Source organism: Leptonychotes weddellii, chromosome 6 (assembly GCF_054177405.1).
Source record: "Leptonychotes weddellii isolate Sample4059 chromosome 6, ASM5417740v2, whole genome shotgun sequence".
NCBI classification, from domain to species: domain Eukaryota; kingdom Metazoa; phylum Chordata; class Mammalia; order Carnivora; family Phocidae; genus Leptonychotes; species Leptonychotes weddellii.
The window spans coordinates 112166095-112191556 of NC_138374.1; the positions used below are offsets into that span (position 1 = coordinate 112166095).

Below are 25462 nucleotides of genomic sequence, written 5' to 3' on the forward strand. Positions count from 1 at the left end.
CCTGGCTTCAATAATGATCAGCTCTTAGCCGACTTTGCTTCCTCCAGACTCCCCACCCTGTATTATTCTGAAGCATATTCCAGTCATGGAGAGAGAGATTTAAAATTATGAAATACAGGGGCTCCCGGCCAGCTCAGTCGGTGAAGCATGCGACTCTTGAGCTCGGGGTTGTGGGTTCAAGACCCACATCAGGTGTAGAGATTATTCAATAACAAAGAAAAGTTAGGACACCTGGGTGGCTCAGTCGTTGAACGTCTGCCTTCGGCTTAGGGTCCTGGGATTGAGGCCCACATCGGGCTCCTTGTTCAGCGGGGAGCCCGCTTCTCCCTCTGCCCCTCCCTCTGCTTGTGCTCTCTCTCTCTCTGACAAATAAAGAAAATCTTGAAAAAAAAAAAAAAAGTATGAAGCACAGAAAATACAGATTTGAGAAGACCTCAGAGAAGTTTAAAGCAAACCCTCTTATTCTACAAATGAGCAAAGCTCAAGATTAGAGATAGTAATGAATTTTTCCTAATTAAAAAAAACAACCGTGGAGTTGTAACTAGAACCCAGTTACCTGCAAACAGTTTTATTAAGTTTTCATCTTTATGAGATGAAATGAGAAAAGAATGACATATAAATTTTTCAGAAAGCTAAAATAGTTTGTAAACATTTTATGAATTACTATTTGTAAACATTTTAAAAAAGTAAACATTGTCTTATATTCACTTTATGTGCAATTCCGTAAAATTAACACCACAGATGCCATACATTATAAAACTATAGAACTATGACCTAGGTCCTCACACTAACTTCACAGAACAAGAGAACCGTGTTTACTTAATTATCATTGGTTGGTTTTCATACTGTGGTTCTACAGCCTCTGGGGTCACTCGAAGTGTGCCTTGCAGACAACAAAAGAGTCCTATCTGCCCAGAGTCAGTTTACTTTTTAGCTGCCAGGAAAGTCACCTTGAATGACATGTCACCTCTCGTTATCAGGCCTACCTACATTTATGGAGCAAGCTTTGTGTGGACTGTGGTGAGCAGAGAGCGTAACAAGGCAATAAGAGTTGTGTTGATATTAATTCCATAGAAGGGCGCAAGTTGAATAACGTTCAGTCTGCCCCCCCCAAAAAGTATAGTTTTATCAGGAAATATGACAGTTCATGGATCCAACTTAGATTTATAGAAGTAAATTAATCAATGTGAGTCAGAGTTTAAATACGTGGCAATGTTCTTTGTGAAGAAGTGAGAAAGCCAAAATAAACCTTTGGTTTTTTTAAAAAAAATTCTGATTTAATCCTCAGGATGAGCCTGTGAGTTTGGGGCTCTTTCTCCCACCACTGTCTCATTCACCTGCTGCCTTAAGGACGTGAGAATTTCAAAGAGGGTGGTCAATAACGCCCAATGCAATAGCAAAGTTCAAAATGAGAGCAGGCAGAACATCAGGTTGTAAGAAGGCAAATGAAGGACATGAGTCGTGGTGGGAACAGAAGCCAGCCAGCAAATTAAGCTGACCAGTGAGGTTACATTTTAGCCCAATACTATTTTTGTTTAAATATAGTCTTCTAGGGATACCTGGCTGGTTCAGTCTGTAGAGCATGCAACTCCTGATCTTGGGGTTGCGAGGTGAAGCCCCATGTTTGGCATAGAGGTTACTTAAAAAAAATGTTCGTGCCCATTGGTGATGGTTTAAAAATTCAATAAAGGGACACCTGGGTGGCTCAGTTGGTTAAGCGTCTGCCTTCGGCTCAGGTCATGATCCCAGGGTCTCGGGATCAAGCCCAGCATTGGCCCCCCTGCTCAGCGGGGAGTCTGCTTCTCCCTCTGCCTGCCGCTCCCCCACCTTGTGCTGTTTCTGACAAATAAACTCTTATTAAAAGAAGTTCAATAAAGATTTTAATTTTAAAAAATAGTCTTCTAAATATGTTGATTCGCAAAGCTCTTTTATAACTTACTGCTTTTATTTATACACAAGTTTGAGTCTAGTGAAAAAGTGCCCTTTCTCTAGTATGACCAACAATTTCAAGGCCTATTTTTTTTTTTTTAAAGGCCTCTTTTATATGTTGAGCTTTGTGCCAATGCTTTGATTTCAGCTTCTCAATGCACCTCTGCTACAACACTCTGGGACCTTAATAGCTGCCTCATCCTTGCAATCGAACATACTTACACTTTAGAGTTAGCAAACACAGAAACAGGGTGGAGAGAGCCAGAGTCTTGAGGTTTCATATTCTTTGAGGAAACTTCTGACCTTGTGCTTTCCTTTGGGTGGAGACCTTAAGAAACTACCTACACAGAGACTCAAGTTAGTAGTATAAATCTCTGCCATACCCCTTTGGGGAGGATGTTTAGGATATAAAGCTTCAGTGTCAACGTTTATGTGACATACTATCTGAATCCTGCAAGTAAACTGATACCAACAGTTTTTAAAGAAACGAAAATATTGATGCATCAAAGCAAAACACCTATCTTTTCTTCTAGTATTTAATATTATCAATTGAATTAGCAAACTGAAATTAACATACTAAGTAGCAACATTAACACGATTTGACATTATTTTGATAAGTCCACATTAAATATAACATAAACTTGTATTTACCAAGCAAAAGGGAAAACTAAGAATAAAACAGGTATTTCATATTTATCTTTTAAAAGAAGCACGGACCATTTCTTCCAGTTTCCATCATTTACTTTCTTCCTAACATTCATTTATTCAACAATAATCCAAGCGCTGGTGGGCTTGCGGCACGCTGGGGACACTGAACAAAAGCATCACCATTCTGAGTCCAACTCCTTGCTGTGCAGGTTCCTGGTTCTGACAACAGCTCCAAGAATATTTATTGAGGAAAAATTGAGGCTTTGCCTAGACAGAAAAAATTTTTTTTATTTAGCAATTCATTTTCTGATACTTTTTTATGAGAATTAAAAGGGAAATAAATACAATACTGCAGTATAAATTTGAGATTCAATTAAAAAAATTTTAATTGTTAAATTTTTTTGTTTCATGTACATGTCCCATTTACTCAAACCATAGTTACACAGAAATTTCACTCATAATACACAATAAAAAATTGTTCAGTGGTATCACAAGTCATTTTTTTTTTAAGATTTTATTTATTTATTTGAGAGAGAGCACAAGTAGGGGGAGCAGCAGAGGGAGAGGGAGAAGCAGACTCCCCGCTGAGCAGCGAGCCTGATGTGGGGCTCAATCCCAGGACCCTGGGATCATGACCTGAGCCAAAGGCAGCCGCTTAACCTACTGAGCTACCCAGGCGCCCCTCACAAGTCATTTTTGAGAATTACTTTTATCATGTTTTCTAATGATGTCCATAAGATTAGCTCCTGTAACCAGGTCATTCTGTGTCTGTTTATCTTTCTGTTGTTCCTTTCTCTTCTGGTCATGAAGGTAGGGGGAATTTAATAACTGTGGGGGAAGAATGGATCCTGTGGGTTTCACTCTTTTTGCAATATCCCAGAAGAGTCTTTTTGAATTGTTATTGATGAAAGTAATTGCTGTTCCATGTTGGCCTAATCTCCCCACTCTTCCAACCTGAAATGAAATGCAAAGGACATTTTCAAAATGTTCATACAAAACCTTAATGTCTCTTGAAAGAAAATGAAGATTAGTATTTAAAGAGGCTTTACTAAGATTAACCTTCATTCACATAGCATGTTTTTGAATTGTACATCTCAACGTAGTTTGTGAAATCAATTTAGTAGACTGCAACCAGCATATTTTTAATGAAATAGCTCAAACAGAAAATATCAAAGTGACCATCAAAGTGACCACATATAATACAAATAAGTACTGTTTGTGAAACTTGTGTTTCAGTTACGTATCATGTGTGTGTACACGTGCGTGTGTGTGTGTGTAGGGTGGTAAGGACATGAAGATGTTTCTTACTGTGGGAAGGTTAAGGTAAAAATTTTTCAAAAGCTACTGCTTTTAGAGCAAGAGGACTATCTGCTTTAGATTACTCCAGTGCCTTTGAAATGTGAGATTTAAGCAAATTCATTTTTGCATAGTTATTTCTCATTTTGATAAAATTAAATGGACACAAATTGGTGATGGAAACACATGATAAGAAACAAAATTTACTTGTTTCCAAATATACGGAGGAACTCTTCAGAAAAGGGTAAATACACAGTCATGGGCAATTTCTGCTCCTTAGTTGAAATGTAGAACTTAAAGTCTATATTCAGAGTATTTAAATGAATAGTTGCTGCCAACATACAGGACATCTTTAATGGTGCAAAAAACCAAAACAAAACATGGCCCTCTAGGGAATGAGACTGGGAACAAGTAAGGGAAAGAATGTTGTTTTATTTAATTATGTTACTGAATTTTTCCAGTAAGACTAAAAATTAATATAAAATACAGCTGCACTCACATACTGGAAGAAAATATTTGCAAATCATGTATCTGGTAAAGGTTTTCTAAGAATATATAAATAACGTTTACAACTCAATATAAAAGGACAACCCAACTGAAAAATGGGCAAATAATTTAAACAGACATTTCTCCAAAGAAGATAAACAAATGGCCAGTACGTACATGAAATGATGTTCATTAGTAATTAGGGAAATGCAAATCAAAACACAAAGAGAGGGGGGCCTGGGTGGCTTGGTCGGTTAAGTGTCAGACTCTTGATTTCAGCTTAGGTCATGATCTTAGGGTTGTGAGATAGAGCCCTACGTCGGGCTCAGCACCCAGCTCGGAGTCAGCTTGTCCCTCTCCCTCCCCCTCTACCTCCCCACTGTGTGCTTTCGCTCTAAAATAAATAAAAATAAAATCTTAAAAAAAACACAAGGAGATATCACACTTCACACCCATTAGCATGGCTATAATTAAAAAGATAAATAAGTGTTGATAAAGATTTGGAGAAATTGGAGCCCTTGTGTATCACTGCTGAGAATGTAAAATCGTGAAGCCACATTGGAAAAGAGTCTATCAGTTCTTCAAAATGTTACGCACAGAATTACGGTATGACCCAGCAATTCCATTCCTAGGTGTATGCCCAACAGAAATGAAAACGAACAAATGTTGGCAAAGATGTGCAGACAAAGGAACCCTTGTGCTCTGTTAGTTGGAATGCAAACTGGTATAGCCTCTGTGGAAAACAGCATGGAGTTTCCTCAAAAAATTAAAAACAGAATTACCATATGATCTAGTAATTCCACTACTGGGTATTTACTCAAAAGAATAGGAAAACACTAATTTGAAAAGATATATGCACTCCTATGTTTATTGCAGCATTATTTACAAAAGCCAAATTATGGAAGCAGCCATGCCACTTCTATGGAAGTGTCCATCCATAGATGAATGGATAAAGAAGACATGGTGTGTGTGTGTGTATACACACATATATATACATATATATATAATGGAGTATTACTCAGCCATAAAAAAGAATGGAATCTTGCCATTTGTAATAACTGGATGAATCCAGACAGTATAATGCTAACTGAAATAAGTCAGTCAGAGAAAGACAAACACCATATGATTCCACTCATATGTGGAATTAAAGAAACAAAACAAATGAACAAATTAAAACAGAGATAAACCAAAAAAGAGACTTTTAACTATAGAGAACAAACTGACAGTTATGGGGCGGGGGGAGATAGGTAAAATAAGTGAAGGGAATTAAGAGTACATTTGTCATGATGAGCACTGAGTAATGTATTGAATTGCTGAATCACTATATTGCACACCTGAAACTAATATAACACTGTATGTTAACTATACTGGAATTAAAAAGAAAAAAAGACCTATGTCCACATAAAAACTTGTACATGAATGCTCACAGCAGCATTATTCACAGTAAACAAAAAGTAGAAACATGCTAAGTCTCTAATAACTAAGGAACAAAGAAAGGTGGTATATCCTTACAATGCAATATTATGTAGCAATACAAAATGTACTGATATATGCTACCATATGAGTGAAACTTGAAAACATTGTGATCAGTGAAAAAAGCCAGAGAAGGCTACATACCATATGATTCCATTTATATGAAATTTCTAGAAGAGATAAATCTTGCTTTATGTGTTGCTTAAGGGACAGCACACACACACACACACACACACACGTTTGAGAGATGAAGAATGGGGAGTGATCGCTGATGGCATGGGTATGGGGTTTTCTTTTGAGATAATAAAAATGTTCTAAAATTGAGTGTAGTAATGGTAACACAACTATATGAATATACTAAAAACCACTGAACTGTACACTTTCGAGTGGTTAATTATATCAATTGAGACAAAATTTATTGAAATATTTCATATTGAGACATAAGCTTTTTAAAAAAATAACTGCAATAGTCTACAAACTCTAAAAGACTTAACAAATTCAAAATTATTTCCCCAGAAGCTCCCTGCCCCTAAACTAAAAGCAGACACATAGGGGACCTGGGTGGCTCAGTCGGTTAAGAGTCTGACTCTTGATTTCGGCTCAGGTCATAATCTCAGGGTTGAGATTGAGTCCTGCATCATTGAGCTCCATGCCTGGTGGGGAGTCTGCTTCCCTCCCTCTCCTTGTGCCTCTTCCCCCACTCATGCATGCACTCTCTCTCTAAAATAAATAAATAAATCTTTAAAAGCAGACACATAGGAATACCTACTATAATTTAAAATACACATATCCTAGCGGTGCCTGGGTGGCTCAGTCAGTTGAGCATCTGACTCTTGGTTTTGGCTCAGATCATGATTCATGGGTTGTGAGAGTGAGTGAGCCCCCAGTAGGGCTCTGCGCTCAGTGGGGAGTCTGCTCTGCTTGTCCCTCTCCCTCTGCTCCTCCCCCAACTTGTGCTCTCTCTTTCTCAAATAAATAAAATCTAAAATAAATAAATAAATAAATCTTAAAAAACATAAAATACATGTATCCTAAAAAAATATATATAAATAAAATAGAATAAAATAAAATACACATATCCTTTGACCTATCAGGTCTCCTACACATTTATCTTACAAATATACTGCATGAGAGGCATAACTATATAGGTAGATGTTCAGTGCAGCATTATTTTTTTTTTTTTTTCTAAATAGGCTCCATGCCCAGTGTGGAGCCCAATATGGAGCTTGAACTCATGACCTGAGCTGAGACCAAGAGCCAGATGTTTAACTGACTGAGCCACCCAGGTGCCCCATGCAGCATTATTTAATAACAAATATTAGAAACATTTGATTTCCATCAAATTATAAAGGATTTATTAAATAAATCATGATAATCCATACAACAGATTACCATGCAGCAATGAAAACAGATCAAGCCCAATTAAACAAGTAAAAACATTTAAAGAGTTTAGAACAGTGCCTGGCCATATGGGAAGCATTTCATATACATTAATATTTTTAAAATGGTACCCATTATGTATGCTAATAAGGAAAGATGCCTAATATATATTTAATAAAGAAAGGAAGGCATAGATAGTTGGTGTAATATGGTCCCATTTATGTAGTAAGTAAAACAGGGTACGCATGTACATGTGTATTTGTGCATAAATAGGCATTTATATTTTCTGCGCCGTTAACTGTCATAACCACTCAAAGGTAGGAGGGCTATCTTACAAAGACCTATTTTTCATTTTGGGGTGCCTGGGTGGCTCAGTCAGTTGGGCATCTGACTCGATTTCGGCTCGGGTCATGATCTCAGGGTTATGAGATCGAGCCCCAAGTTGGTTTCCATGCTCAGCAGGGTATCTGCTGTAGATTCTCGCTCTCCCTCTGCCCCTCCCCCTGCACGCACATGTGCACGCATTCTCTCTCTCTAGGATACATAAACCTTAAAAAAAAAACCCCAAAAAACAAAAAATAACATAAAACAAATACTTATTGTTCATTTTATATCTTTTGTTATTTCCATTATTTCTTATTGTGTATATTCATACTTCAATTACTGAAGCAAGCAAACAAACAATACCCTGATACAGAACTAGAAAAGCAGAAGGATATGGGGCCATTCTGAGTAGAATTCAACACCCCCTTCAACACCCCCTGAGGCCACTGCTCAGGGTACATTGTGAATAACTGAGAGCCACAGGGTTGACATTGCGATAGCAAGAAAATGTTAAATAATTATAATCAGACTACTCTATTTAAGAAGCAAAGAAGCTTCTTAAGTATCTTAATATTTTGGAAAGATGACTATCCAAAATCATTAAATTAAAAGTCTGAAAGAAAATAAACTTCTGATTTGAGTGATTTGAGCAACCCACTCTTGTATGACAGTCAATTCCCTGATGCACAGGTAAATGGGGTGGCACTGAGAGAGAGGCCCTGCTATATTACTAAGTAAAAATACAAGCAACAATGCATTCAAGCATTTCAGTGGGTGATCCAAGTAAATGTGGCCTTCAGAGGTAATTCTAAGAACATGACAGAAAGACTTTACTTGAAGAGTCTGTAAGTGATGCCAGAGAAGGAAGACAGGTAGCAGTCAGGGAGATAAGGCGACGCTAAGAGAAAGCTCTATTTCTGCTCGAAAGAAGAGCTGCTGTTATCTCTGGCAGCAAAATAAAGAAAGAAAACTTTAATAGGTGAAAGTCTAGAACAAATAAGGATATGAAGAAGAGATGAAGACAAGATTCCTAAAAAAACCCAAATACTTTAATGGATCAGTTTTATTTTGGCCAGATATATTAACTTAAAACCAAGCCTTTCTTTCCCCTGATTATAAAAGCCATTTAATATGCTTACTGAATAAGAAATATAAAGGAAGTAAAAATAAACCAAAAACTAACTACTTACAATTTTTTTTAAAGTAACATTTTAGGTTATTCTTTCTAATAATTTTTTAACCCATTTTAGGCATACATACAGTTCTTTCAAACAAAATCTAGTTTACATCCATATACACATATTTTTAAAGATTTTATTTTTAAGTAATCTCTACTCCCAACAAGGGGTTTGAACTCATAACCCTGAGATCAAGAATCACATGTTCCACCAACTGAGCCAGACAGGCGCCCCTATACATACATGCTTTAAAAACAAAACGATAGGAGTTTTTTATGTCTGTGATAAAACGCTTTTTCTTTTTAGTTACCATTCTACTGACAATGCCTCGCCCAAGAAAACTCACAATGGAAGCATATAAAATCTCTTTACCTGATGCACATACTCATCCATACTTGACGGCATATCGAAATTGACAACGAGCTTGACAGTGATCAAGTCTAGGCCTCGTCCCAGGACTCCTGTGCTCACTACAACTTCATAGTCTCCTTCAAGTAATCCCTTCCCCACAAAGCAACACAATTCATTATTCAGAATTTATCTTACGTGGTTTTATACAATTCAGGTATCTTTTCTTTTTTCAAAACATTCTTCAATATCATTGCTGTATCTTTTCAATAAGTAAAGGTCTTAGTATACCTGAGAAACGTGTGTAGTTTAAGCTCTTCCCGGCCCCTCCCCAACCCCTGCATCAATTTTTTCCTATTAATGTACTCTGGCAAACTTTTCCAAGGGTGAATTACTGCTCTGCCCCAGTCTAAACTGACCTGATTTCAGAAATGGTAGATTCTGAATTAGTAATCTATTTAGTAGATTAATCCTGTAGGGAACAGGCTTATTGCTCCCAAAACACAGAAGCCTGAGCAAGAGAACAATTAGCTCACAGTCACTGTTTGCCTGAAGTTCTTGCAGTCATTAAAAAAAGTCTGCTTTAAAAACCAGCTGGTAACATGGGGTCCCTTGAAAAGACAATGCTGAGTGTCAAACCTTCAGTATGTTTTTCCTTTCTGTTTGTGATTTCTCCGAATGTATAGATACGCTTTTTAGACCTGTGATTTTCTGCACTGCCTCGCTCAAGAGATCTGCTCCCAACTTGCAGTCCACAAATACTAACACTGGAGGCTTGAAGAGTTTCTTATCCTGAAAAATGAAAAACATGTATTTAAAATTATTCATAGAGGGGCGCCTGGGTGGCTCAGTTGTTAAGTGTCTGCCTCTGGCTCAGGTCATGATCCCGGAGTCCTGGGATCGAGCCCCGCATCGGGCTCCCTGCTCCACGGGAGGCCTGCTTCTCCCTCTCCCACTCCCCCTGCTTGTGTTCACTCTCTCGCTGTGTCTCTCTCTGTCAAATAAATAAAATCTTTAAAAAATAAGTAAATAAATAAAATAATTCATAGAACATGAATTACAATGAGAAGTTTTTCTGAAAACATTAGTATAAGCTAGTTATCCATAGGTTTATAGAGGAAAAATGAGTGTTAAAATGAATGTTTTCTTTCAAATATGCACAAACAGAAGTGCAAAACTCTACTGCCCTGCACATTTCTCCATCATTTCATTAATATCGTAAAAATAATTTTAAAATTTTGAATGCAACTTAAAATTTTAAATACTGTTCATAAGTAAATACAAACCATATTTAACTGAATATTTTTTAATTAATTTTTTTGAGAGAGAGTGTGTGCATGCACACAAGCTGGGGGAGGGAGAGAGGGAGAGAGAATCTTTAAGCAGGCTCCATGCTGAGCGAGGAGCCCAACATGGGGCTCGATCTCAAAACCCTGAGATCATGACCTGATCCGAAATTGAGTCAAATGCTTAACTGACTGAGCCACCCAGGCACCCCCTTTATACTTTATTTTTAAGTAACTGCGCTTACACATTATCACCCACTTAATACATTTCTGTTTAAACAAGTTACTGCTGGGACGCCTGGGTGGCTCAGTTGGTTAAGCGGCTGCCTTCGGCTCAGGTCATGATCCCAGGGTCCTGGGATCGAGTCCCACATTGGGCTCCCTGCTCAGTAAGGAGCCTGTTTCTCCCTCTGCCTACTGTTCCCCCTGCTTGTGCTCTCTCTCTTTCTGACAAATAAATAAAATCTTAAAAAAAAAAAAAGTTACTGCTAAAAAATTCTATTTCTCAAGGACAGAATGGCCAAGAAAGAACTTGTCTTTATCTGATACATAAAACTACTAAAATTTTTTGAAACAAAAAAATATTATTTAGGAATAATCTTGGTATTTAAATGTCTTTCTATAATACAGAAAATAAAAAGCAACCCTGCATCCATACAGCATTTATTTAATCCCCACAGAATTCCAAAGTAATGCAATTTATTATTAAATATCTATACTAAATTCTCTAAAAGCTGCATATAAAAATTATTATCTTAAGAACTGTGAAAGATGCAAACACAATCTACAAAACAGGGTTGACTGCTTTACTACTCACATTTAAGATTTCAAATAATTTTTTCTTTTTGGCTGGTTCTTCCACCCACAAAATAATCTGGCGCACACTGGAACAGGGCAGGTTCTTTTCCCCAGTGATAATTCTCACAGGATTATGCAGAAGCTGGCTTGCTAGTTGTTCTATGCTAGTTGGAATTGTAGCTGAAACCAAAACGGTCTGACAATCATTAGGAACGTTTTCCAAAATGTCAAGCACTTGCTGTTGAAAGCCCATCTTTAACATGGTATCGGCCTAAAATAAAATCATTTTAAAGTTAGTCCTATTTGACATTAAAACCCTAAGCCACCCAAGGAAAAAACGGATATGATTAAGAACATAAAAAATTAAAAACTTTTAAACAGAAGAATATACCACAATGTGAAAAGATAAAGAATTGGGAAAATATATATTTATATAAAATTAAATATTGTATAATTTTATGTTTTTAGTGATATACAAAGATTCTTACGGCATTATTAATAGTGGCAACAAATATATAAACCCTAAATATCCATCAATCGGGGATTTGGTAAATAAAATATGGTAGATCCATCCACATAATACAACCTTATGTTATCATTAATTATGAGCGGAAAGTCCTTTATTAAGTGATAATGAGTCACTATTAGGAAGAAAAACGCAAAGTACAGAACACTATGTATACGTGATACCATTTGTATAGTGATAACTCTGGGGAAAAGGCTTGCAGGCTGTGGAAGGGAATGCAATTTAATTTTTCAAACCCAAAGTTTGCAAAGTTTGGGGCTTTTTTTTCTACCATGGACATATATTTATAACAAAATATTATATAAATTTTAAAAATTTAATGTTGAGGGCTTTCACTTCCGTATATACTTCTGCATTGCTAGTTTTCAAAAACAATTTATGTATTACTAAGCAAACAGAAGAAAAAATTTTAAGTTAGTGCTGCTTTAAAATAATGAAAGATATAGGCTATCTTGATTTTTAAATACAATCCAGGTATCTATAATTTTGAAAAATAAGAGTATTTAGACTAAAGCATTGTATTTTTTAAGTGTCTGCTAACGTGGAAGTTTGAATACTAGTTTTAATATTATTCATTCTATGACATTTCAAAAATCTAAAATAATCATGATGGTCTAGATTTGATCCTGGCTCTACCTTAGACCTTAAGTTAAGCATGCTAATGAATGGCTATACGCCTCAGTTTTTCCTTTTACAAATGAGAATGATGATAATAATAATTACCCTATAGGGCTGTTATGAGGATTAATGAGATAAAATACATAAGATATTTGGGACCACACTCACAGCATGGTAAGTCTCAATGTTTCAATTTACCATGAGACACAGAGCATGTGAACATGCACACAGTAGTATGTCTTGCAAACAGCCCCTGCTTCTCCTCAGTAATCCCACTAAGCCCCCCTCATCCCAGGAGATGGCCTTCCTTCTCCCTGGTTCAGAAAACAGAGTGGCCATAAGAAATAAATTCGCCCAGTATCTCTTCTCATCCAAGCTTCCCTGCATCTAATCTGTTTACGCTAACACGCCCCAAATCCAGCTACTTCTCTCCAGCTCATAGTTGTGAGACTCCTCCTCATCCTGTCACCCCCACACCTGAAGCCATCCATCCCAAGCATCCAGAATGTTCTAGAACATAAAACGTCTCTGTTACTCCTCCGCTTAAACCCTCCAGTAATTTCCCATCACACATAGACTAAAACCCAACTGCTAACCATAGCCTGAAGTCCTACAGTTTTCATCCTCATCCACTTCTCTGACGTCATCACCTACCACTCCTCCATGTCACGCCCCACGACCCTGCACACCAGGCTTCTTTCTGTCCCCAACTATCCCAATGTTCGCTCCCACATTAGCTCCTGCACACTGGCTGTTCTATCTGAAGCAGTCTTTCCTCCAGATGGGTCTTTGCGTGGCTGGCTCCTTCTCGTTCAGGTCTCAGCAGAAATGTCACTCAGAGAGCCCTCCTCTGATACCCAATTCCCCAGTTGTCTCTGTCATACGACCTGTGTACCGACATTTGTCATGGCTTATCTCACTTTCCATTGTATCCTCAAAACCAAGGACAGTGTCTAGCATGTAAAAAGCCCTAAAAATGCATTTGATGAATAAACAAGCATTCATGAAATCTAAGCACTGAAAAAGCACTATCAGGCAGCTCGCTAGTCGGTGTGTCCCAAATCCCCCTAAAGACAAGAAATCACCCAGAACGAGTTTTTAAATATTCCTGGACGCCAACTCAGGCCTATTGAATCAGGATACCCAAGTAAGAAGTCTGGTCTTCCATTACATTCACTGAGCACACTGGGTGATTCTTACCATTAGGGGAAACTTGGGCCAACACTGTGCTTGATTGTGGGGATATATCAAAGAATATAAGAGAAGAGAAATGATACAGTCTACATACAGGTCAAAGAGCAGAGAGAAAAGAAGGCCTGAAGTCTATCTGGAGGACTGATGGAAGGTTTCAGAGACATGGACACATAAAGAAGGAAGAGGAGGTAGATGGGATGGGAGAGAATTCTAGGCTAAAGGACAGATACATGGAAGACACAGAAGAGTGACAGAGCAGAGTTTTCTAATTTTAAAGGAATTATCTTAGTCTCCATGCAGAGTTTTCTAATTTTAAAGGAATTATCTTAGTCTCCATGCCTGACCATTCCTGTATCTTCACCCTCCTCTTGAAACAGTGGCCTCTCTTTTCAGGGATAGTACTTGTTCTCAGTTCCTTCCTGGTCTCTCACATTACTTCTCTATTTACAGTAGACTCATCTTCAAACTCCACAAACAGACACTTAGCCCCAGCCTTTGTCCCTTCGAGAAACCAGTGTGGCTCATGGACGCTAATGCCCACTTCTCATATCCACACAGTATTTCCCCTTCACCCACCATTCACAAGAAATTTGACATCTCTAAAACCAAACTCACATATTGTCAAGCCCCAACCCATACCCACTTGTCCTTTACTTAAAATTAAAGGCATAACCAGAATTTATGGAGTCCCCTCAACCACCTTCTTCTTCATCTTTTCTCATATTCAGTCATTAGAAGATTCACGAATGATTTACAGTGATTCTCAGATGTACTCATGCCTCCCACTGCCTCCACCCTGTCCCTGACCCTGCTCACTTCTTGTCTGGGGTGCTTGCCATTCTGTCCCACAGATTCTTTCTTCTTTAATGTCTCTTGCATGGAGCAGCAGAATAACCTTGCTAAACCACCACTTTCCACATGTGACACCCAAACTCAATAATTTAGAAAGCCTCATTGTTTCCCACATCAAATCCAAAATCCTCCGCCTCCCTTTCAAGGTCCTCTATAATTTGACCCCACCCTAACTACCCAACTTTACTTCCTATTATTTCTCAGGAAGAATGCTTCAAGCTGGCTGGTCTCTCTGTGCTTGTGCTTGGCCTTTCTGGCTCTGCTGATGTTGTTAGCTTCTTCACCTGGAACACTGATACACGGTCTAGGTTTCTAAATCCTTTTCCATCTGTGGACGACCAGATCACATCCCATGACATCAGAGAAGCCATTTTTTACGGTGCCAATTCACACATTCTCTCATTTCTCCTTCTTAACTGTCCTGAACAATTAACGTATCATACATATTCCCATTAGTTCACTAACAGTTTATATCAGGAGTCAGCAAACTAAGGCTCTTGGGACAAACACAGACCTTCATGTGCTTTTGTAACTAGAGCTTCATGGAAAAGCAGTCACACCCAATCATTTACCTACTATCTATGGTTGTACTGAGCAGTTGCAACAGAGACCATGTGGCCCCCAAAGCCTAAAATATTTCCTATCTGATCCTTTACAGAGTTTGCCATTCCCTGGCCTGCATTACACCTTCCACCACTTTTGTATTTCAGGATAGATAATGTTCTTGCCTTTACTTCAAGTGTTTGTGTCTTTTTCTCCAGTAAGATTTCAGCACTTTGTGGGCCGGAATAATATTTAAAATTTCTTTGTGATGCCGTCCCAACTGACCCAGGGCTGGTCAGTCTGTACCTAAAGAGCACTTCTGTGCCAACGTTTCAGTACATGATCAATTATGTTGTTTACCAGGTCATCTCCTTAAAGGCGGAGGAGCTGGGACGGAGGCTGTAGAGAGCACAGGTTTGCTGAGTGAATACTCCTTTTGTATTCTGAGCCCAGCACTGAGGTGCCCTGTGAAAGCTCATTCATTGGCGAGAATGGAAATGTGGAGAGAAGCAAGCAGGAATGGAACTTAACTTTAAAATCTATATGAGGGTCAGTTTTCAGGCTCAGAGCATGGCGAGAACTTCAGAGCACATGGGCTTATCAACAACAGGATGCCTACCCATACTTGCAGGGTGGAAGTAAGTCTGATGATAATCAGATGCAATAAATCAGTTGAAACAAAAGGCACGCCAGGAAAATGCTGATTTAGCAGTATTTTTTAAAGGACTGAATAAAAGTTCACAATAGGCAAGGTATGGAAATAACCCAAGTGTCCATCAGCAGATGAACAGATAAAGAAAATGAGGTGTATAAATATTATTCAGATGGAAAATTCCTTCACTTTTAGTAACATGGATGGACCTGGAAGACATTATATTCAGTGAAGTAAGCTAGACAGAAAAAGACAAAAACTATGTGGTATCATTTATATGTAGAATCTAAAAAAGTTAAAAATAAGAAAATAAAAGTCAAATTCATAGAAATTAGGAGAAAAATGATTGCCAGGGGCTGGAGAGTGGGTGAAATAGGAAGAGGTCTGGGGTTAAAGGGTAAAAACTTTCAGTTATAAAATACATAAGGTCTGAAATCATAACACGGTTACCATAGTTGATACCACTGTATTGTATAATTGAAATTTGCTAAGGGAGTAGAACTTAAATGCTCTCACACACAAAAAAGTAAATATGTAAGGAAAAAAACAGAAAAAAAAATAATAAAGGACTGAATATCATTACATTTATATAGGACTTTTCAGTCTATGAGACACGTTCACAATCATTACTTCATCCTTGCCACAACTCTGGAAGATTAAATGACTTGCCCAGTGTCCCATAGTGGGTGGAGTAAAGGCTAAATCCTAGTCTTGCAGCTCTTACGTGTTCTTTCCACATCCTCTGGTACCCTACTACTACTTCCAGGGGCCCACAGAAGGCGGGCCACGTTGCCATCACTGGTCAACCCCTGGACCCCACATTTCTGATCACTGCTGGTGGGACATGTGTGAGAGTGAGCGTGCGACGCACTGCAGGCAGAACCGGTCCATGCCCAGTCTGGGCGGACACATGGCTTTCTGTCCTCATGCCTGTTCACATGGTGGGGTATCATCAGATAATCATATATTTATTTCATCTTACTAAGCAAACCAAAACTATAAAAACGCCTATATGCTCTATGTCACACTGAAAATCACAACCACAGACACTTATGTCCACAGAGAAAAAAAATACAAAAGGTCATCCCACTAAGCATCATTAGCTACTTCCAAACGCCCTCTTAATAGTTATTTGCCATGGATACCTTTATTTTTGTAGACAAATTATAGCCAGTGTCAAATGTTTAAAAAACTTATCACTGAGAATATAGATGCTGGATTTGTGTTTTCTGTCACTTAGGAAAAGACAACTGCTTGTATTTATTAAGGTGGTTTCATTTTGGGTGGACTATAGGTCAGCTGCAGTGCTACACAGGACCCAGCTTAAGACTGACTACTGCAAGTAAAAAAAAAAAAAAAATTCCTAAATTTTTCTCCTTTGGGGGAGAGAATGCCTGAACACACGGTGAGATTATGTAACCGTAATACACTTCTCATAAATTGTATAAAATTATGTGACTAATATTCTAAACAACACCACTTACTTCATCTACTACTACAATTTTTATACCACGGAGTTCTACAGAGCTCTGTTTTATTATATCCAGAAGTCGCCCAGGAGTTGCTATGATAACCTGAAGAACAGAAATAGAAAAAAAAAAATTAGATAATACTCCTTCCTTTCTTCCTTCCTTCTTTCTATCTATACTTACTGAGTGGCTAATATGTGCTAGCCACTGGGTTAAGTACTCAGAATTCAATGATGAGTAAGTCACACATAGTCTCTGCTCTTGTGAATCTTATAACACAAAGGAAGGAACAGATAAAACAAATAAATGCCCATGAGGTCAGTATAGTATGCAGTGAATGGAGGCATCTATCCAGTCCTAGCTAACGTATAAGCTAAAACCTAACAGAGTAGTGGGAGCCGCTGAGGAGAGGGCAGAGGGAAAACATCCAAGAATCTTCTGAAGCTGGCAGGCCACTGAGGCTTCCACGGGGTGAAGAGGGGGTAGAAAGACTTGGATGAGGCTTGAAACGAGGCAGAGGGCCTTGCAGGCAGGCTGACTGCTATTTGGCTCTGCAAACAAGTGCAAATCCCTTAACCTCTTTGGGCCTGCTGTTTTGTTTTTAAATTAAAAGGTTGGGCACAATGATTTCTAAAGTTGCTTAAGGCTCTTAACGCTTTTATAATACATTAGTTAAAGCAGTGGTTAAAAGTAGGGCCTGTTTAGTCAAACTTCAGTAGGGATCTTAGCTCTAGCACTTAATAATGGTATGAGTCTCTGTTCTCACATTCGTAAAATGGAAATGATAATAATTATTGTGAGGATTAAATGAGACAGTGCCTGGTGTAAAATATAGTACAGTTACAAATGATCTAATAAATTCAATTGTATTCCACTTTTCAAGGACACACCAACACAATGGTGAGATAGATCACGGAGAATGATGAAATTTCAGGGTTGTAAGGATCTGTATCTACAGAACTAGAGTTCCACTTAGTTTCTTCAGAAATACCGTAAACATTTAAATGTTTTAATTATTTTGAACTGAGTTCATCCCTTCTATTCCTATCCCATGTTTCCCCCTCTGCTGGTTTGGAAATTATAAACTTTTTTCCCCGTTCTTTTAGTGCGGGAATTCCCTTGAATTTTAATAAACGTATATAAACTTAATAAAACCTAAAGTACACTGACCTATTTACCTTTTTCTTGAACAATCAAGGGCAAACGATTTAACACCAATAACAACTTTCCTGCACTTATATGCTACAGTCGGCCAATATTTTACTTCCATTTTTTTTAAACCCACAGATTGTTCATTATTATTTTTTGTTTAGTCAATGTGTGTTTACATTTACCCACATGCTTAGGATTTTCTTTGCTCGCCATTCTTTCTTTGATCCCACACCTTCTTTTCCAGAATCATCTTCTTTATACGCAGAATATCTTAGTTTAGTGTTCTGTTAGATAAATCCACTGGTAATAAAACTCTCTCGGTTTTGTTTATCTGAAAAAGTCTCTATTTTGCCCTGGCTTTTGAAAGATCACCTTGTTGAAGAGACAGATTTTTCAGTTCTTTTTTCTCAGAGGGTATCTGTGAAGGACATGGCCTGGCATGGGGAATGGGAGAGGCAGCAGGGTGATGAGAGGCCTCCGGAGAAAGATGACCCTGCACAGGGTGTTGCGGTCTAAGGGGGTGAAGAGTGTGCAGGGTGGAGTTTAGGAAGGAAGGCATCACTGTGGGGCAGGGGACAGAGATGAGGATGGGCGAATGGTTACATATAAGATGGCTGATCAAGTAAATAAATACACAAAAGATAACAGGTAGCAGGTTTCTCACTGCCAGAGTGACAAATATGGAAACAGAAAATGCCAAAATGAATCTTGCTGTGTTGAATTAGAGTTGGAAGTATCGACATGAACCCATGGTCTATGATAACTGTAGATGCAGAAATACAGACTTATGGAATATTCTCTCCTTTATTCACTGAGAAGTGCTAGAAGCAATGATAATTTAACAGCAGAGAGCAATAGCAGTGAGCCCAACCAAGAGCCCAGATCTTGGTTTCTAAATACTATCCTCTACCAGAAAGAGTCAGGGCAGCTTGGGGAAAGGCATGATTCCAGGGCAGAGCCAAGGAAAGAACAATGTAAGCATGAACATCATCTTCACATAGAAAAAAACAAAGCGCTCAGAGAATGATGGGGATATAATAAAAGGCCACAGAAACTAACTTCACAGTGTGTCCACTGCTCAAATTGGGGAAGTGGAGAGCCAAAACAAATAATGGTAATAACGGATTACAATCCTTTAAATATAATAGGTAACCATGAGTCATATTGATATATATAAAGAATAAGTTGAAAATTTGGTAAAGCACAAGAAATTTACAGTATGAAAGTACTCAAAATACTTAACTAAATACAAAGGGAAAAAATAAACTTTAGAGTTACTTTACAGATATTATCACCCATAAAAGGACAAATTGTGTATCATCTAAAAGGATGCAATGAAAAGAACAAAGCATCTCTTCCATGATATTCCTTTCAAAGATACATAACTTGAATCTAATCAATTGAGGGACCTTCTTCAAAGTAAGCAGTTTATAATCCTTAAAAGTGTCAAGATCATGAAAAAAAGCAAAGGCTGAATTGTTCTAAACTGAAGGAGATGAAAGAGACATGACAACTAAATGCAAAATGTGATTCTGAACTGCATTCTTGTGCTGTTAAAAAGAAAAGGTGACGGGACGATTAGTAAAACATGAATGGGCTCTGAGGAGTAAATGACAGTAATGTTAATTCCTGAAGCATTCCAGTGTATCAGTGTTAATTTCCTGATTCTGGAACTGTATTGTGGTTACGTGGGATAATGTCTTCATTTGTAGGAATCACACTCTAAAGTATATTAGCTATGGATCCTTAGATAAATGCCATCTTTCTGAGATTCAACTTCTCAACCATAAAAGATGGGATATGCCCACCCACCTTCAAGAGCAAATGTGATGATTAAATGAGATAATGCACGTGAGAACATCCAGCAGCATTTGGCATATGACAGGCATTCAATAAATTGTGTTCCTTTCTGATATAAAACAACCTTAAAAAAATTAAGGGTTACTTGGTAAGAATTTAAAGGTCAACCTACAAAAACAAAAACAAAAATAAAGGCTAACCTAAAATCACACTTATGAATTCTTCAAGGGCAAAAACAAAACACCACCACCAAAAAACCCAAGCTCCCATATTACTTTTCAAAGGCATTTTATCAAATTGGTGCTTACCTTCACATGTTGTCGCAAACGATAAAGCTGTGGGGGTAAGGGTAAGCCCCCTACCAGAAGAACAGTTTTCATGCGTGGCAGACCACTCATCAATTCTTTAGCTTGGCTCTCTATCTGAATGGCTAACTCTCTTGTTGGTGTAAGGATGAGTGCAGATGGAGTTTTGCTCTGCAAAGATGTGAAAAACAAGTCTAAAAAATGCCAGCAATTAATTCCTGCTGATGTGGACTAAATCTTCAAAGTGATTCTGGGAGTGTTCCCATCAGCTCAACTGGATATGAACCCTCCTGCCTTCTGCTCACTGCAGATTTCCTCCCCCAAAACCACCGTAAATTGAACCCTTCCTTATGTAACAGATACAGAGTGAACGGTCAAAACTGGGGCCAGGGAGAAGCACCCATGATAACCAGGGTGGGAAAACTGAAGGTCAACTGGACGCTGCAATCTCTAGCCACGCTCCTCTGAAGAGAAAACCATGAAGATCTGGTTAGAGCTTGGTATTCCACCCTTGATAATTCCCCCTCAGCTCTCCTGTAGATTCGCTTCTTTCTTTGTCCAAAGAACTTACTGTTATAAATGTCCTATTTCCTGACCTATTGCTCTATTTTGGACATCCAGTGAGTTCTACTTATATTTTGAACATCTGATGTTTTCTTTTATTTTTTCCTCACATTATCTTCTTACGATTCTTTAGTTCTCCAAACTTCTTTACCTCTCCTCTCTTTGCCTGCATTGTGCACTGATTTCCCTTCCTGTCCTACTTCAGACCTCACAAACTCACTAGTACTTGGCAAATATGTCAGGGAAATTAGTTATGTGTGGGGGTGCTTTGCACACTATAAACTAACAAAGTAAGGTAGCATTATTTTAAGATGAATCATGGATCACATTTAAGTGTGTATTTTGAACTCTAAAATAACATTCCAACTTTGGTATAAATCAGTTTTTTCAAAACACAAAATCCAAGGAGGCTAAACTGACCCAAAAACTGCAGGTCATCCAGTCAGCTGGATTTTTTTTTTCCCCAAAGCAAAAGTTTATTTCTTGAATAGAAAATTTGTTGAAAGAAAATACTTTGTAAGGAAAGCGATTTTTAAGACCTTCAATGAAAAGATCTTTGGTTCAATCTGATAAAAGAAAAATTCCCTAAAATTATGTTTTTCATACAAACTACTGTCAGAAGCAAAATCACCACGAGCACTAATGACTGAAGTTATAGTTTCAGTTTGCAGTTTTAACATAGTTAAGGATGAAACTTGGTATATACCTGACTTGCTTCTGAGAGTAACACGTGTGAACTCTTACCTCACATAAAGCTCGGGTGATAACAGGAAGAAGAAAAGCAGCTGTTTTTCCTGAGCCAGTATCCGCACTGGCCAGAATGTCTCTTCCCAGAAGTCCCACAGGAATCATCTGCATTTGGATGGGGGTTGGAACTTCATAGCCTGATTTCTTCAAGTTGTGATTCAAGGCCTCAGGGAAACCACAGTGCTCAAAGTCAATAATGGGTCTGGTGACATCTACCCCTTGAACTACAATTCCTAGCTGCCGTTTAAGATTTTCAATCTGGTTTTCCTGAAGGTTCAAAATAAAGGGGTGCTCTTTATAGACATAAAAAGCATTAAGTGGAGACTCTGGCCCAGAATCTGCTTTCTGCGGATCGCTGAGTTTTAATCTCTCTTCCTTTTCCTTTACTTGCAGAAGATGTTTTGCTTTACACTCCAAACTACACACATCTTCATCTGTCTTATCACAGATGTACTCTCCATAACGACCACAAACAACACAGACAGGTTCCCCAGGTTCTGCCCAGCGCTGTGTTTTGGAAAATGACTTAACAGGTTCTTCAGAAAGATCGCTATCCTTTGCATCCTGCTCAGGTCCAACCAAACCAACCTCAGCCAACTGGCCAGCTGTACTGGGGAAAGGGCATGGTTCCACGCTGTGCCTGTCTGATGTTTCAGAGTCTTTTGTAACTAACCCATCAGCTGCATCACTTCTGCCTTCATCCGGCCGCAGGTCTTCTGCATCTGGTTTAATTTTCTTAGCTGCACAACTTTTGCCATCATCATTAGCATTCCTCTTGATTTTTAGAGATCTTGGGACAAACATCCTCCAGTATTCTGTTGAGGAAATTATATAATGAGATTTATTTTACCCTCAATAAAGTTCACGTATAAAGTACCATATGGTTATCCTGGAGTCAGTCTAGTGTCCCTGGGCTTTGCCTGAAAGGAATCGAAGAAGGCATCATGACACTCCTTCCAGCAAGCTTTCCTCCCATTCACAGATTTCCTGTGGTGAAAAAAAAGTCCTTTTCCTTATACATGGAAGTGGTGAAACTTTGCACACTGCTTAATAAAGCCTTGTGCATACAGCCCGCTTCTGTTTACTGACCACTTGCACTTTGAAATACCGAATATTATAGAAATTCTGGAGTAAATCCTTCTATTACATTTTCACAAAAGAAAACAGGAGGGATACTTCACAATTGGGATCTTTAAAATCAAAACCAGAAAGCATAGAGAAAAATGCTATTTTGATGTAATAAGTAACACTTATGTATTGCTCTCTCTGTTCCAAGCACAGCGCTTAGTGCTTCACACGTGAACCTTATCTTCACAAGCTTGTAAAGTAGTACCACCCCCGCACAGATATAGATATATATTACGCTGTATAATGTATTCTAAGTTTTCACATGAGGAACCTTGGCCAGCTAGAGATTAAGTGGCTTGTCCAAGCTCACACCATTACTAAGTATTAGAACTGGGTTCTAATACTCTGGGTTCCAGAGTGCAAGCTCTCTACCATTGCTATGCCTATTCCCACCAAAAATGTTTTTGCAAAATGACTGTGGATTGTGAAAGGTTTTAACCTAATTTGGGGGCTATTAAATATACCAGTAAACATTTTTCTAAAAAAAAAAAATTCTTAAGCTAAATTACGAGATTCAATTTTTCCAGAAAAATTCCAACAAAAAAATGCAAATGAAGATCTAGAATTACTATCCTAAGTCTCCGGGAACGTCAAGGAGGTTGGGGGAGGGACGGCTCTATGTCAGCAGGAAGAACTTGGAACTCAAGGTCCTCAAATGGCGAAACGGAACCGGCTCCGGCCGGGCGGGTGGCGCAGCCTCCGAGTCCCCCGCGGTCCCCGACTCCTCCCGTCGAGCGCTCCCGGACTCTCCCCTCGGGCGATGCCCCTCACCCCCGCCCCGCGGCCCCCCACCCAGAGGCGCGTGCACGTCACGGGGCTGCTAGGAGACGGGGCGGGCGGGGCACCCGGTTCCGGAGAGAGGCCCGGGACGAGGCGACTGCAAGGATGGGAGGGGGAACTGCCTACGGGGCGTGGGGGGAGGTATCCTACCGCCGCGGCCTAGCGCCCCGCGTCCCAAAGGAGAGGGAGCACGACGGGAAGGAGGCCCGAGCTGCCTGGGCGCGCGGCCCGCTCACTGGCGCAGACCTGAGGCCGCGTCCTCTCCCGTTCGGGGCCGGCTTCCCCCTCCAGGCGCTGGGCCGAGCTTCCTGCCGACAAGCCTGGACTCGCTCGGCCACACTACGATTCGGAGGGGCCGTGCGGAGCGCAGAATCCACTTCTCCGGGTTTTGGGAAAAGGCCGCAGCGCGCCTTAGCGCAACGGGGAAGGCGGGGCTACCGCGGGAGGCGGAGCTTGGCTGGGAGCTGGCGGGGGCGGGAAGACCGGGGGAGGGGCGGGGCCTGGGAAGTTCAGCGCCTTTCCACGCCCTCTTCCCGGCTCCTGGCAGCTGGTAAATTTCGGAGCCTGGCTGGAGCCGGCCAGGTTCTGCAGGGCGGGGCAGGTTTGGGGATCCTCTTGGAAGAATTTACGTCATCGAGTGGGCCGGGACTGGGAAAAAACAGTCTGACCGACCGGAAAGACTGAAGCTGGTGGCGCGGGAGCCTGGTACACTTAGAAAGTGGGAAGTCTGAGTGTAAAAGGGAGGGGCAGAGGCCCCAGAGGCCTGAAAACCCAATCTGCTTTTAGCTGGCAGAATAACTCTGAAATTAAACAGAGTAAGTTTAATGCGGTGCATTTGATATACTGGATAATATTTCCATACTACCACAGCCCACCCAACACCAAAAACAAAATAACCCAAGTCACGGCTCTTGGTCCCTATGGATTGCCGAAAATATTTTCGGTTTTAACTACTTAAAAATCTTTTCAGTCTAATATTTGATGCATGCAAAATAATATTTTGAACAAATACGTTAAATTTTAAAGCATACTGATAGTGTGAAAGTCTGTGACCCCACCACATTATTAATATAAGCGTATATCCCTTCTGTCAGATTGAACTTCCCTCAAGCGACCACAGTCCTGAATTTTTCTCTCTCTCTGCCATTTTTAGTAGTTTTATCATAGTATCCAACTATGGGATCCTAATAAAAAATTACATTATATTATAAAAATAATATATATCTAGGCTTGTGGGATCCGCTTTTATCATTCAGCATTTGTTTCTTTGATTCATCCAAGTTAAATGTAAGCAAGCAGTAGAACATTTATTTTTACTGCTATAATATTGTGTGTCGGTAAAGCTGTTTTATGTAGTTATTTATCCATTTTCCTGTGGACACTTGAGTTGTCTCCAGTATTTTTACTTATTAGAGGCAAATTTACCATGAAGCCAATGAAATCTGAGCTTCAGAGCCCCTCAGTCCCATGGGTCCCTTCCATAGCCCTAAAAGAGGAGCCTTGTCAATGTGTTTACATGGTCATATGTTTTTGTAAAATCTTCAAAAGAAGGATGTTTAAACCACAGTGGATTAGCACCACTTTCTTTACACTCCAGCTTCCCCTCCTTCAACACTTCTCAAGTTGGGTGGTGATAGATAGCAGCAATTTGGGGATTGAGCCAAAGTGGGTTGAGTTGCAGATACATTTATTTGAGTTCAGTGGAATGTATTTTATGGGTTTGCAGTCTGTTGTATTAGGCTATTGCTTTCCATCCCACAGTAGGAAGGTGTAGGGACAAATATCATATCAGGATCTGAATGTGTCCTACAGCATCCAACGCCAGAAGTATACACATGTTGGGGGAGAAACATAGTCTGAAATGTAGGGAGCTAGAAGCTGGTCTGTAAAAATGTATTCGATCTGTAAAATTGTAAGTAGAGGATCGAGGTCTGGCCAATACTTAGTCAAATGGAAGTTCTCTCCCATTAGGAATGTATCCATGAT

At 39.3% G+C, this 25462-nt stretch overlaps 1 protein-coding gene across 6 annotated transcripts; it reads right to left on the minus strand.

Annotated features, from left to right (window-relative positions):
• Nucleotides 1–2481: 2481 nt before the first annotated feature.
• DDX59 (DEAD-box helicase 59) lies at nt 2482–23908 on the minus strand. Of its 6 annotated transcripts, XM_081824967.1 has the most exons (9): nt 23723–23908; nt 21566–22383; nt 20261–20428; nt 17016–17105; nt 11166–11417; nt 9702–9854; nt 9087–9215; nt 6390–6552; nt 3374–3531 (listed from the first exon to the last, which is right to left on the minus strand). In XM_081824967.1, the coding sequence occupies exons 2-8, from the start codon at nt 22370–22372 to the stop codon at nt 6433–6435; spliced, it is 1719 nt and encodes a 572-aa protein (XP_081681093.1). In that variant the 5' UTR covers nt 22373–22383; nt 23723–23908; the 3' UTR covers nt 3374–3531; nt 6390–6432. The 6 variants fall into 6 exon arrangements, with proteins under 6 accessions (XP_081681092.1, XP_006740550.1, XP_030891642.1 ...); XM_081824966.1 differs by lacking the exons at nt 3374–3531; nt 6390–6552 and adding an exon at nt 2482–2844; XM_006740487.3 differs by lacking the exon at nt 6390–6552 and having other exon boundaries at nt 2939–3531.
• Between the last annotated feature and the right edge of the window lie 1554 nt (nt 23909–25462).